This window comes from Paramisgurnus dabryanus, chromosome 8 (genome assembly GCF_030506205.2).
Source record: "Paramisgurnus dabryanus chromosome 8, PD_genome_1.1, whole genome shotgun sequence".
Classification (NCBI taxonomy): Eukaryota; Metazoa; Chordata; class Actinopteri; order Cypriniformes; family Cobitidae; genus Paramisgurnus; species Paramisgurnus dabryanus.
Window position 1 is genome coordinate 17,654,313 of NC_133344.1, and position 12,828 is coordinate 17,667,140.

Consider the following 12,828-nt stretch of genomic DNA (forward strand, 5'->3'; position numbering starts at 1 on the left):
AACATTGAACAATACTTCATTAGCATTTATTAAAGGATTAGTCAATTTTCTAAAAAATAAAAAAATCCAGATAATTTACTCACCACCATGTCATCCAAATGTTGATGTCTTTCTTTGTTCAGTCGAGAAGAAATTATGTTTTTTGAGGAAAACATTCCAGGATTTTTCTCATTTTAATGGAATTTAATGGACCCCAACACTTAACAGTTTTAATGCAGATTCAAATTGCAGTTTTAAAGGACTTTAAACGATCTCAAACAAGGCATAAGGGTCTTATCTAACGAAAAGATTGTAAAAATATGCACTTTTAACCCAGAACTTCTTTTCTTTCTCCGGTCATGTGACTCGCCAGTGCGACCTCACGTAATTGCATAATGACGTCGAAAGTTCACATGTTGCATGAAACACACATTTGCGGACAATTTTAAACAATAAAATGACACAAAGACATTAATTAGTATCATTTGACATACAACAACATCGGACCGGTCCTCTTTCTCCACACTTGGGCGTAGTTTCGCATACGTCATCCTTAACCTCTTGACGTGATGACGTATTACGTGAGGTCGCGCTGGCCAGAGGAAGAAGAGAAGTTGTGGTTTAAAAGTGCATATTTTTTATTTTTCTTGCCAAAAATGACAATCGTTTCACTAGATAAGACCCTTATGTCTCATTTGGGATCGTTTAGAGTCCTTTGACACTGCAATTTTAAACTGCATTAAAACTGTTAAGTGTTGGGGTCCATTAAAGTCCATTAAAATGAGAAAAATCCTGGAATGTTTTCTTCAAAAAACATAATTTCTTCTCAACTGAACAAAGAAAGACATCAATATTTTGTATGAAATGGTGGTGAGTAAATTATCTGGATTTCTTTTTAAGAAAATTGACTAATCCTTTAATCTTAGTTCATGTTAATAAAAGCATTTACTAATGCATTTTTAAGATTAAAAGTTGTAACGGTTAACATTATTTAATGTTCAGTAAACTAACACAAACATTTGTATTGGCATTACTGCATTTGTGAGGTAAATCATCTCTCCGTCTTGGCTTTACATTGTTTTGTCTTTCAGAAGATAAGTAGCCTATAGACAGCATACTGTATTTGCTGTGGCTTGTGTTAATATTTGCACTCTGTAAAGTTTTTAATTTCATTTCTGTATGTCCCACACACACATCCATTCTGATAAGAAGCTTTTACGTATATTGTTTGGCTAGATTTTAGAAAGAGAGCGCAGAGGAGCTTTGAGAGTACATATGTATTGATTACCTGTTTGGCCCAAGCCCAGATTCATTACTCTTGGCAAATAAGAGACAGCGTTCGAAGTGAGCATTTATATTTCGATTCAATTCAATGGCAAGGAAGAAGTGTTATTAAGTAAAAGAGATCTCAGTCATTGTATTGATCTGTTTAGTTTTTCTTTGATCAGGACTGTGGTCTTTTAATGAGATCAGGCAGGCGAATTCATTACAAATACATTTTTTTGCAGTTCTGCTTAATTCGGAGATAAACTAGGCATTGATTTATATCCGGTTGCTTAAATTCTCTTCAGGTTTCAGTTGTGCTGTTTACTAATTAAATTACTTGTTTAATTTGAATTTTATACTGTAATTGGCAGTTCAGATGAATGTGAGCTGTGGATTAATCCATTTTGGTTTGATTTTTGTTGTTTGTCGCTGAGAGAGACAAATAACCAAGTATTGAGTTTATTAGAAGGCCATTTTTTTACAAGTTGAGTAACATGTGCAGTTTTTTGTTGTTGTTAAAAACAATAATAGCTAGATATAAATATATTTCCCCATCCCCTCTATATTTTTAAACTATATTACTTTTTTTTTTTTCTTTTTAAGTTTTTTAAGAGCTTTATCCCCACCTGAATGTTTAAACATCTCTTATGTTAAAATCAGGTAAATTTTGCTTTTCTCTTACAACAGTTTCTCTCCGTCAGTGCATATACTGCAGAATTGAATCATAAGCAACTAGTTGCTCCATTTATTTTGAGGCACATGGAGAAATAGAAACTGAAAGGTTTTTTAATAAATAGAAAAATACAGCAAATTACTTATAAACATGCTCCACCAGACTTCATAAATGAAACTGACACTTAATAAATTTAAAGACACTTTTTTGTCACTTTTATAAATTTGCCAGATGCAACTGTCATATGAGTACAGAAAGAAAGACATCTAAAATCACATATAGTTAATCGTTTCAGACAGCGTCGTAATGAACGAGTCGCCATGATAAATCCTCCCGAGATGAATCTGTGAATATGGCAGGTAATCAGTTTGTGCTTCATTTTATATCAATGTTCAGGCTGTCCGTGATAAAGCGATAAATGAAAGGCTGTCACGCACCTTTGGACATGTTCAGATACACACTGGTAAAGTAAAACAGCCCTGGGATGATGTGGCAGGTTTTACTGAAATGCACTCTTAAAAATAAAGCTCCTACATGATGCATACGAACCATTTTTGGCTGTATGGTTCTCCAAAGAACCTTTAACATCTGTTATCTTTCTGAATGGTTCTTTGGACTATAAAACGATAAGAAAGAAATGGTTATTTTAAAGGTGCCATAAAATAAAAAACTGTATTTACCTATGCATAGATGAATAATAAGAGCTCTGTACGTTGTAATGACATATCGTGAGCCTCAAACGTGTTTCTCATTTTTATGTAAACCTCATGCATGCAAAATACTGCTGGAAAACAAGCCCATATCAACATAACACTGACTGTAATGTCACAGTCAAGATGTACGCCCGTAACATTAAATTACACATTAAATTAATTACAAAGTTGTTAAAATGCTAAAAACAAAGTTGCGCTATATGTTAGTTAATTCTATATGCTAGCATTTAGGCTGAAGTTCTACTATTGACTTTACAGTTACGTTTTGCAGGTCCATACTGAAAAAAACATAAACTTACCACTCAGAAACGTCCATTAACAATCTCCAAACAATAAGTTGTTCATCAAAATCTGTATTTTTGTCTGATACAGGCTCAAACATAAGGTCTGTTTACTAATGTGAGCTACTGGCATGAGCCGCAGAGCTGAGCAATCAGAGCAGAGCTCAACATTATCATTCATGACCTTTACAAATAGGGCAAAAATAGACAATTTCATTCAGGACAAATCCTAGGGTTGTAAATGGACATGTAAAAACATTTCTGGCTAATTTTGGCACTTAAAAAAGTTACATACCTTCTATGTAAATATCAAAGAATATATTTAACATATTATTTAAATGCATTTTTTGGCACCTTTTAAATGGCCAACATTATGCCCATTTGTACAAACTATAATATTAAGGGCCCTATTTTAACGATCTAAGCGCATCGTCTAAAGCGCACGGCGCACTGTCTACATGGGCGTGTCCGATGCTACTTTTGCTAATTTAATGACGGGAAAAATGGTTTGTGCGCCGAGTGCACGGTCGAAAAGGGTTGTATTGTCCTAATATGCAAGAAAAGGTTTGTATTCTAAAAATAAAAAAAAGAGATAAAAGATTTACAAACGTGCAGAGAGCCGAAGCGTTTCAGCACTAGAACAGCACCATGGGATTTTTTTACAAAGCATTACTTAAAATGTTTCTCATCTTACCATATCCACAGGTGCGGTGTCATCATGTTTTTAAATGCTATCATACGGATTTATTGTACATGTAAAAATCTCTCTCTCATTTATGTCCAATAGACTCAATAATAATCTTTTACATTCAATCCTTTAATCTTTCATATTTAAAAGCGTTTTTGTGCTGCTGCGCATTCATGTATGTGATAAGCAAACCCGCGTTGTCGTCCCGTTTATAGGCACATATTACTAATGCGCTCTTTAAATAACAAAAAACTTATTGCGCCATTGACTTTAGACTTTAGACCAGGTTTTTGTTGGTCAATTTCGTAGTCTATTTTAGTTACCTCAAAATAGCAACGTGCCAACAATGCACCTGAACACACCTCGTTTTCAGACCAGAACGCCCATGGGCGCAAAAGGGGGTGCAAATGCATTTGCTATTTAAACATTGTGGCGCTAAACATGAAAATGATATTGCGCAGGGTGGAAACTAGCAAAAGACATTTGTGTCGCGCATTGCGCTGCATTGTGCTGCATTGCGTTGCATTGCGCCGCGTCTAAGTCTCAGGTGTGCCTAGAATGTGTTTGTGCTTAAAATACCATTTGGACGGTAGAAAAAGTTGCTTTTTTATGTGTCTACCTTTAAAATGCATTTTTAAAAATAGACTGATTCCTGTGAATACAGTCTGGGACAATAGTATTTTTAGTCGCATTAATGGACAACACATTAACAGTAGAATCAAAGCAGGATGTCTAATGAGACTGCTCTGGTTTAATGGAGATTAAAAAGGAGGAATGGGTTGTTGTTTTTTTCATTGTAGGTTGGTTGTGTTCACACACTCCCAATACTTTGTAAAAATGGGTTTTGCATATTATGGGCCCTTTAAGAACCTTTGACTGAATGGTTCTTTGGGTAACCTCCAGAAATGTTTCTTCAATTGACATTACTGTGAAAAACTGTACCTTGTTAATCTTTGTAGTTGTCTGTAATGAGATCTTGGTCTGTCTTCTTAGAGGACATTGACCTCTGTTCCGCTGCTGACTACTATTGACTAAGAGCATGTCACTTCTACATTCTTGCTGTATATTTACTGGCGGCATTATAGTACTAACAGCCTTCTGTGCCTTTTGTGTTTACAGACGGTCCCCGGCCCTCACAAAAAGAGATCACGTCCCTCAGAGCCTTCATGCTGCTCTTCCTCAAACAACTCATCCTTAAGGTAAGACGCCTCTTGTCCCATCTACCATCCCTAGATTGACAGTTTTTCCATGTAGTTTAACTACAGTATTTGTGTCAAGATGATAATTTATTTATTTCCAGCATCTATGGCTATAATCTATGACAAGAACTGTTTAATCTAAACAAGAAGTTTAAGGTTTTTTATGAGACCACACAGACACCATGGGACCATTTTTGAAACCTTTATTTTTAAGAATGTAAAATGTTCTTGATAATTTTATCTTAACATTTTGATGATGAACATCTAAACTGCCTGATAATGTAGCACATGTACCATCAAAATAATGTCTAAATGTGATGTGTAAACCTGTGTCTTTCATGAATTGACTTATCAAAGTACATAGAACTACAGAACTGGTGGCTGTTGCGTTTGGCAGGTTTCACCTCTCTCTTCACCGGCCCCAGCTGTTTACAATTTTTAACAGGACCGTACAAAGGGGCGTACACTTGTTCACAGCAACACCAACATATCGAGAAATCTGTCAGCCGGCCAAGCGCAAGCAAACTACAATTAGCTGGAAGCGCCTGTGCTCTCAGTAAATGTGTGCGTTTATCAGCACCGCTCAAAGCAGACAGTTCACGCTGCTTTCCTAATAAGAAAAGACAGCTTGTAAAAGTCAGGGCCCAAATTCGCTGTGAACAGTGATTCGAGCGAATACAAACAGCCTCGCTGATTTTTATCTGCTTGTTTGTTTTCTTTTCATTTTTATAATAATTCATCGTAAGTTGTCTGAATGCTGGTGGCAATAGCAGGATAGTTTAGCTGGTGTTTAACAGGGGCGCATTGTGAGAGCTCGCAGCGTTTGGTGAAATAGCGGTGCTTAGCATTTTGTTGCACTAATTCATTTGCTGACTTATTTCTTTTGTTTAATTCGACAGGATCGAGGGGTTAAGGAAGATGAGCTTCAGAGTATACTTAACTATTTGCTGACCATGCATGAGGTAAGTACATCTACATTTATTCATTTGGCAGACTTTTATGCAAAGTAACTTCAAGTTATCACTATGTGTGTGCACTGAAAGTCGAACCCGTGATAGACTTATATTGGTTTAAAAAGCAGACAACTTCGGGGCCGGATCCGCACCAGATCCGCGCTAAGGTCAGCAGCTCCGGTGCTGATCTGGCCCGGAGTCATCTGCTGTATGGCTTCTCCTTGACTTTTTCAATAATTCTACTGCATTTCTATAGTCATTTTAACATTAGTTAATGTATATCAAATGCAGATGGTTCTTGAATGAGTAAGATATGTGGACAGTGTTCGGATTGAGGATGGGGGGGCTGGGGTGGACCTCCTATGCATTGATGGACCCTCATAAAGCACAAAAAATATAAATTAGTGTGTCCCCTGGTTTTATTAAAATTGAAGTACTACATGAATTTAAAATTCTTGTGCTGTGCTGCCACAAAGCGATCCTGTCCATTATGTGTCCCAAAAAACTAATCCAAAAGATTTCTGTCTGAAATAAATGTAAACTCTTAAGTGCACCTCACGCTGTTTTTTGAAGGAACTGACAGATTGTTAGATTTAGATTTAGGATTGGGTTAGGGCAGAGGTGGGCAAACTAGGGCCTGTGGGCCAAGTCTGGCCCGCAGGGCACTTTTATCCGCCCCGCGAAGCATGCAGTTTATTATAATTATTATAATAATTATAAACAGTGGAAATTACTGAAAAACGCTCTGAAAAACTTGACTGGAAAATGACCATGCCAGAGCGACAACAAAATAAAAAGATAAACAATGAACACTAAACATTGCGGGGCGGTTTCCCGAACAGGGTTTTGATTAATCCAGGATCAGGCCTTAGTTATTTTAGGATATTTAAGAAGTTTTTACAAAAAAACCTTACAAAACTGGTGTGCATCTTGAGACAAAACAATGACACTGATATATGTTAAAATATGTTAGTACAAGATGTTTTGAAATTAAAGTAGCTCAAACATGCATTTTAGTCTGGGACTAGGATAAGCCCTGTCTGGGAAACCACCCTGCAATATCTAAAACATAATAGATAGCAAAATACTTCGCCAACATCAGACAGAAGCCGGCATGTTTATTTTCCGAGAAACATTGACATTTTTTAAGACCAAAAACTATGGTGGAACCAAAAGTTTAGCAACCAAAATTATTTGGCCGAAAATTTGCAGAATTTATTTTCGGTGTTTGGCCGAACAAGTGAAAAGACCGAATAAATATTTCCAAACAAGGAGATCTTTGATGACGCGATCAAATAGCAACAAGCATGTAGTGAGAGGCGTGCAAATAGAGCAAACATGTTGTTAAAAATTTTTTACGTGTACGAGAAAGACGCAAAAACATACAGCACTACAAGTTTCATTTATCATTTAAAATCAAGAGATCCTGAACATCATGCAGCATATGAGAAACGCACAGCGGCGATCCTGGGGATCTGCTGAATGCACATGCATAAAGAACGAGAGACTTTAGCTCTTCATTTAGTTTCATAGAACGACGAAGAGCGTCAGCGGTATGTAAAAAAAACTTCCTAAAAGCAGTAAAGTCCTACAATGACAAACATGCTTATATTAAACAAGAAATAAAACAATGGTTAATCTTCTTTACGGTGATAACTGTTAAAAGGTATGTATCCAGTCATATACAGTTTTTGATATGTAATTTTTTTTTAAATATGAAAGTAAGGTCAAGATTAAAGTCTATGGTACAGTATTGTACAGTAGTATCTGAGTGTTGATTTGTAACAAAAAAGTTAAATTTGTCATGTGCGGCCCGTCACCTTAATTTGAAAACCGAATGTGGACCTCGAATAAGAAAAGTTTGCCCACCCCCGGGGTTAGGGGCTTTAAAAAAAATTCTTCTCAAAGTATTATTTCACACTAATTTGATGGGTTAAAAAAAGGTTAGGGTTTGAGTTAAGGCGAATTTGGTGTTTCTTTGCTCCAGGACCAACAAAAAATGTTGATTCAGGATCACATCTTCCTTGTGAATCACATAATTCATGATTATGACACAGAGGGGGCTTGTCCGGGTCTTATCTAGGGAACCTCCCATATTCTTTGACATATATCCAACACTGTATGTGGTTGTTTAATTGCATCCAGGACGAGAACCTCCATGATGTTCTTCAGCTCTTGGTGGCCCTCATGTCTGAGCACCCTACTTCCATGATCTCTGCCTTTGACCAGAGAAACGGCATCCGGTGAGTTGTGATCTAAACAAAGCCACTGATCTAAACAAAGTCACAATTCATCTTGTCTCCATGAAAGAGTTTGCCTACATGATACAGTCATGAATTATTCAGAAGACCCGACACAGGAATTGCGGTGATATTTCCATATTTATTTATTTTTCAAGTCCACACCCTGCGTGTCAAGCTAATGAAATATAGGGGGATTTGATGGAGCTATTTCCTTTTTGAAGTTTCAGGTTTGGCTCAGAATAACTGAAATGACTCTGAAGAACATCTTCATTGCTGTTCCTGTGCATTGCATTGTTTTAGCAAATGTATTCAAACATGTATAGAAAAATTAGCATTAAGATAAACAGATTTGTATATGGGTATAACACATTGTTAAATGAACTAATGGATTGGTTTTCGTTCATTATTTTCTTTCCAGAGTTGTGTACAAACTGTTGGCTTCCAAATGTGAAAGTATCCGAGTTCAAGCTCTGAAGGTCTTGGCTTATTTCCTCAAACACTTAGGCCACAAGTGAGTATATCAGCCTCTCTTCCAAAATTTTTCAAGTTGTGGTATATTTTTCTTGACAAGGTGAGCTTTGTGGTCACGTAAGGACAGTCCTTATTTTTATGCAAATGAGATCTTCTGCCTGTTTGAAGTATTCTCTCCCGAGGTGTCTTTGTATATCTCATAAAAGAGAAGATACCCACATTGAGCTGCATACTGTACAGTACTCCACCTGAAGGCTATGCATCTCTGCAGATACGAATGTGTGCGTGAAAGAGACATACAGTACAGTATAGCAGCAGCAGCAATGATATATTTGCTATATATAAGGATGTAGTCTAGGAATATGGCTATTTCCCTTACATAAACAGAAACATAAAGTCTTGTCCTCAAGGCCATCACAGTTATCGTCGAACTTTAGAAGCTCATTGACATTTGCAGAGTTGTTCTGCAGTTAGCCTGGAGCGTGCATAAAAGCACATTAGCTTTTTTTGTCACCATTAGCGTATCCTCCAACGGCCGACTAGCGTTCTGCATGCCGAGGTATTTTAAAACACATTCATAGCCGCGTGATTTGTCATTTCGATGTACTGTCCGTATCTGCTTTCATGCAGAACTACAGTTAGGACGCAAAGCATTCTGACAGCATGTGATGCGTTTCTGCACGGTTTATGATTGTAAATGCTTCGGCACTTCTGGTACCTGTTTGTAACAGAGCCTGCGGTATATATCACTACTGGGTGTAAAGCTGAAGGTACCTGATGCCTCGCGAAAGGTGCCAAGCTCAGTCGCCTGATCCTGCTATCTGTATGAGGCGAGGCGTATAAAAGTTAGTTGTCTAGCTTTATTCTGTTTGTGTGTGTGTGTGTGTTTTCACAGGAGGAAGGTGGAAATCATGCACACGAACAGTCTCTTCACACTTCTGGGGGAGCGACTCATGCTGCACTCCAACACGCTGTCTATTACGACATACAACACATTATATGAGGTAATATAAAACTGATAGATCCCTTTCTGGGTGTTAATTATGGTCACAGCTGTGATGCAAAGCACCTGTTTACATAGTTACTGTGTGTATCACTGCACAACATCTGCAGAATAATGATGTACTGTATGTACATTTGTGTCCTTGATTTTTTTTGTCTAAATTGATTGAATGCTATAATCATATATTTTAAAGGACACATAATACAGCCATTTTTACAATATGTAATATAAGTCACAGGTGTGTATGGAATGTGTCTGTGAACTTTCAGTTCAAAATACCCCACAGATCATTTATTATAGCATGTTTAAGATGCCCCTATTTGGGTGGGAGCGAAAAAAACTTTTTCATGTGTGTACCCTTTTAAATGCAAACAAGCTTAAACGTCTCACTCCCTTACCAAGAGACAGTGAGTTAAAAATTTGCAAGCTTTTGGGTAAAGATAACCAGTCAGTCAGTGACTGTGGGTGGGGCTTTATCAGTGTGACCTCACATTAACAAGATAATCAAAATGGCATGTCTAATAAGACACTTTGGTTTTAATCGGGATTAAAAAAGGAGTGGGTGGATTTTTTTCATTGTAGAGTTGTACTGCCTACACACATTTATGTCCAAACAACTTGTAAAAGTGAATTTTGCATAATTTGTGCCCTTTGAATATAGCCACTGTTGAAGCCAAACAAGCTGAGACTGTATTGACAATAGCACAGCATCTCATACCACCTTACTGCAAAAGATGAAAGTCTTATCATTTTATTTATTTTTCAACATAAATATCTGGATACACTGTAGGATTTTTGGCTGCCCCAGGCAAAAAAAATGCCATCGTGAAACAAACGTCACGATTTCTGTGATCTTGGCTTTTTGTCGGTGGTCCTGTCGTGCAGTGAGAGAGGTTCAAAGAAGGCCGTTTTCAGCATCTTGCTTCCAAAGATAGCCTACAATAGTTTTCTGACATTGTCAGAAATTCAGCATGATAAACGCACAGTTTGTTTGCTGTGTACTAGTGCATGCTGGTGACTTTGCGCTAACTTGTGACGCAGACGCCGAAGCCTCCGTGTCATCATCGTACAGTCTACATGCTTGTCGTACCCAAGTTTAAACCATCCATCTTTTCCCACTGGCAGATATATTTACTTGTTTAAAGAAGAAACTCACTTGAATTTCATAATTTTTCATGAGTAATTTTCAGAGTAAAACACATGATTTTATTATCTTTGGTCATAAATCTAAAGTATATTTATACTGGAAATCAAGACAAAAACCAAGACATTTTTGTTTGCAGCATAAACACGGCAAAAAATATATTTTTAAATATATTTCAAAATATACAAAAAATGGCCAAAAAAATATATTTACTGAAATATATTTTGGAATATGTTTACAAAAATATATTTTTCACATATATTTTTTATATTTTAAAATATTTAATTTTTTATATTTTTTGTATATTTGTTTATGTTACGAACCTGTAAACATAACCATTTTAAAAAGGTTCAAATAAAAAATATTCTCAACTTCAAAAATATACTTTATAAAATAAACTTGTGTTTTGCATATATTCAAAATATATTTAGGCAAACAAAAATGTTTTTGCCATATGGGATGTAAAATTAGAAATATATTTGCATGCCCTTGAAATACATTTTGAAATATATGTTGATATATGATGGTTAAAATTAAATATATTTCCAAATTCAAAAACATATTCAATTGAGCATAACATTCTACAAAATGTATTTAGCATAAATTTAAAATATATTTTTAGACAGAGAAATTATTTTTTTTGCCGTATGAGAAATAATGTAACTCTGCAATTCTTTCTTTGCAATCCTTGTTATTAGTTTGAATTTATGTTCAGTCACCTGTGACCTAAACATCTTCATGAATTGAAGCTTAATATGTTTTTGTGATTTTTCAGATGAATATGCGTTTGTGATGTACAGTATGATATATCTGTGCATGTGTTCATGAGCCGTATCTAATCTGTTTTCTGTCTAGATTCTGACAGAGCAGGTGTGCACACAAGTCGTCCATAAGCCTCATCCTGAGCCGGATTCCACAGTGAAAATCCAGAACCCAAGTAAAAACATCTTTCAAATCATAAACCAAGTTCCAGTGCTGCTAAACTGTGTGGATTTTCACTGATATTACAGGGTTTTACATTTTATCAGTACCCCTTTTGAGCTGTTAACGCAGTGCTCTACTAATGAGCTATATGAACACTGTTGCAATGTTACTGCAGGCTTATCTCATTGATTATTTAGCCCAAGTACACATCAGTTTTGATTGGCTGTATAATGAACACATGTGCTTCTATTGGTTGTCCTCAGTGATTCTTAAGGTGGTGGCCACACTGTTGAAGAACTCAACACCCAGCGCAGACCTGATGGAGGTGCGGCGTCTGTTCCTCTCAGACATGATCAAACTCTTCAGCAACAGCCGGGAGAACAGACGGTGAGGAGCTTCTGTCTCTTCCTCTTTCACTCCTTCCTTACAACAGCAATTAACCGCCTGCTAAACCAATCGTAAAACATAGCAGAATAAAGAGTGACGTCGTTCTCCCTTGTTGTTGGGTTTAATGAATGCCAAACATGATGCTATATAATCCTTAGTTTCCCAGCATGTTTTTCTCACAGCAGATGTTTTAACCACACACATTGATTCATTTTTTTTTCTGGACAAATTTAATGTAGGTCACTGTACTCTGTGCCATCGAAACTCCAGAAATCAGTCTGGCACCCAGCAAGTGCTCAAATCTCACTTTTATTATTAGTCATCATTTCTGTCATGAAATCCCAATGCTGTTTGACTCTGACGGGACAAGTAACTAAGAGTTGTGACAGTTCTAATTAACTCCAGTTTCATTTCTGTAATGTATTGTTGTTGTAATGTTTTATTTTTTATTATTAGCCTATTTATGCATTTTAGTTAGATGCATAATTTAAAGGGACACTCCACTTTTTTGAAAATATGCTCATTTTCCAGCTCCCCTAGAGGTAAACATTTGATTTTTACCATTTTGGAATCCATTCAGTTGATCTCCAGGTCTGGCGGTACCACTTTTAGCATAGCTTAGCATAATCCATTGAATCTGATTAGACCATTAGCATCACACTATATAAAAGAGTTTCGATATTTTTCCTATTTCCTATTTTCCTATTTAAAGGGATAGTTCGGCCAAAAATGATATTAAACCCATAATTTACTCACCCCCAAGCTGTCCGAGTTGCATATGTCCATCGTTTTTCAGACAAACACATTTTCGGATATTTTAGAAAACTACCTTCCGGTAGCGCCGCCATCTTAGACAGCCTCTGTAGGCTGCGTAAGCTCTCATCCTGAATGCGGACGCGACTAA

General features: G+C 36.5%; 1 protein-coding gene across 1 annotated transcript in view; it reads left to right on the forward strand.

Annotated features, from left to right (window-relative positions):
• The window catches only part of nbeab (neurobeachin b), a 328,780-nt gene that overhangs the window by 121,145 nt on the left and 194,807 nt on the right, over positions 1-12,828 (forward strand). The window contains exons 14-20 of the mRNA XM_065280795.2: positions 4,720-4,799; positions 5,699-5,761; positions 7,898-7,995; positions 8,414-8,506; positions 9,362-9,470; positions 11,469-11,550; positions 11,801-11,924. Coding sequence (XP_065136867.1) covers positions 4,720-4,799; positions 5,699-5,761; positions 7,898-7,995; positions 8,414-8,506; positions 9,362-9,470; positions 11,469-11,550; positions 11,801-11,924 — 649 coding nt within the window. The remainder of the gene's footprint in view (positions 1-4,719; positions 4,800-5,698; positions 5,762-7,897; positions 7,996-8,413; positions 8,507-9,361; positions 9,471-11,468; positions 11,551-11,800; positions 11,925-12,828) is intronic.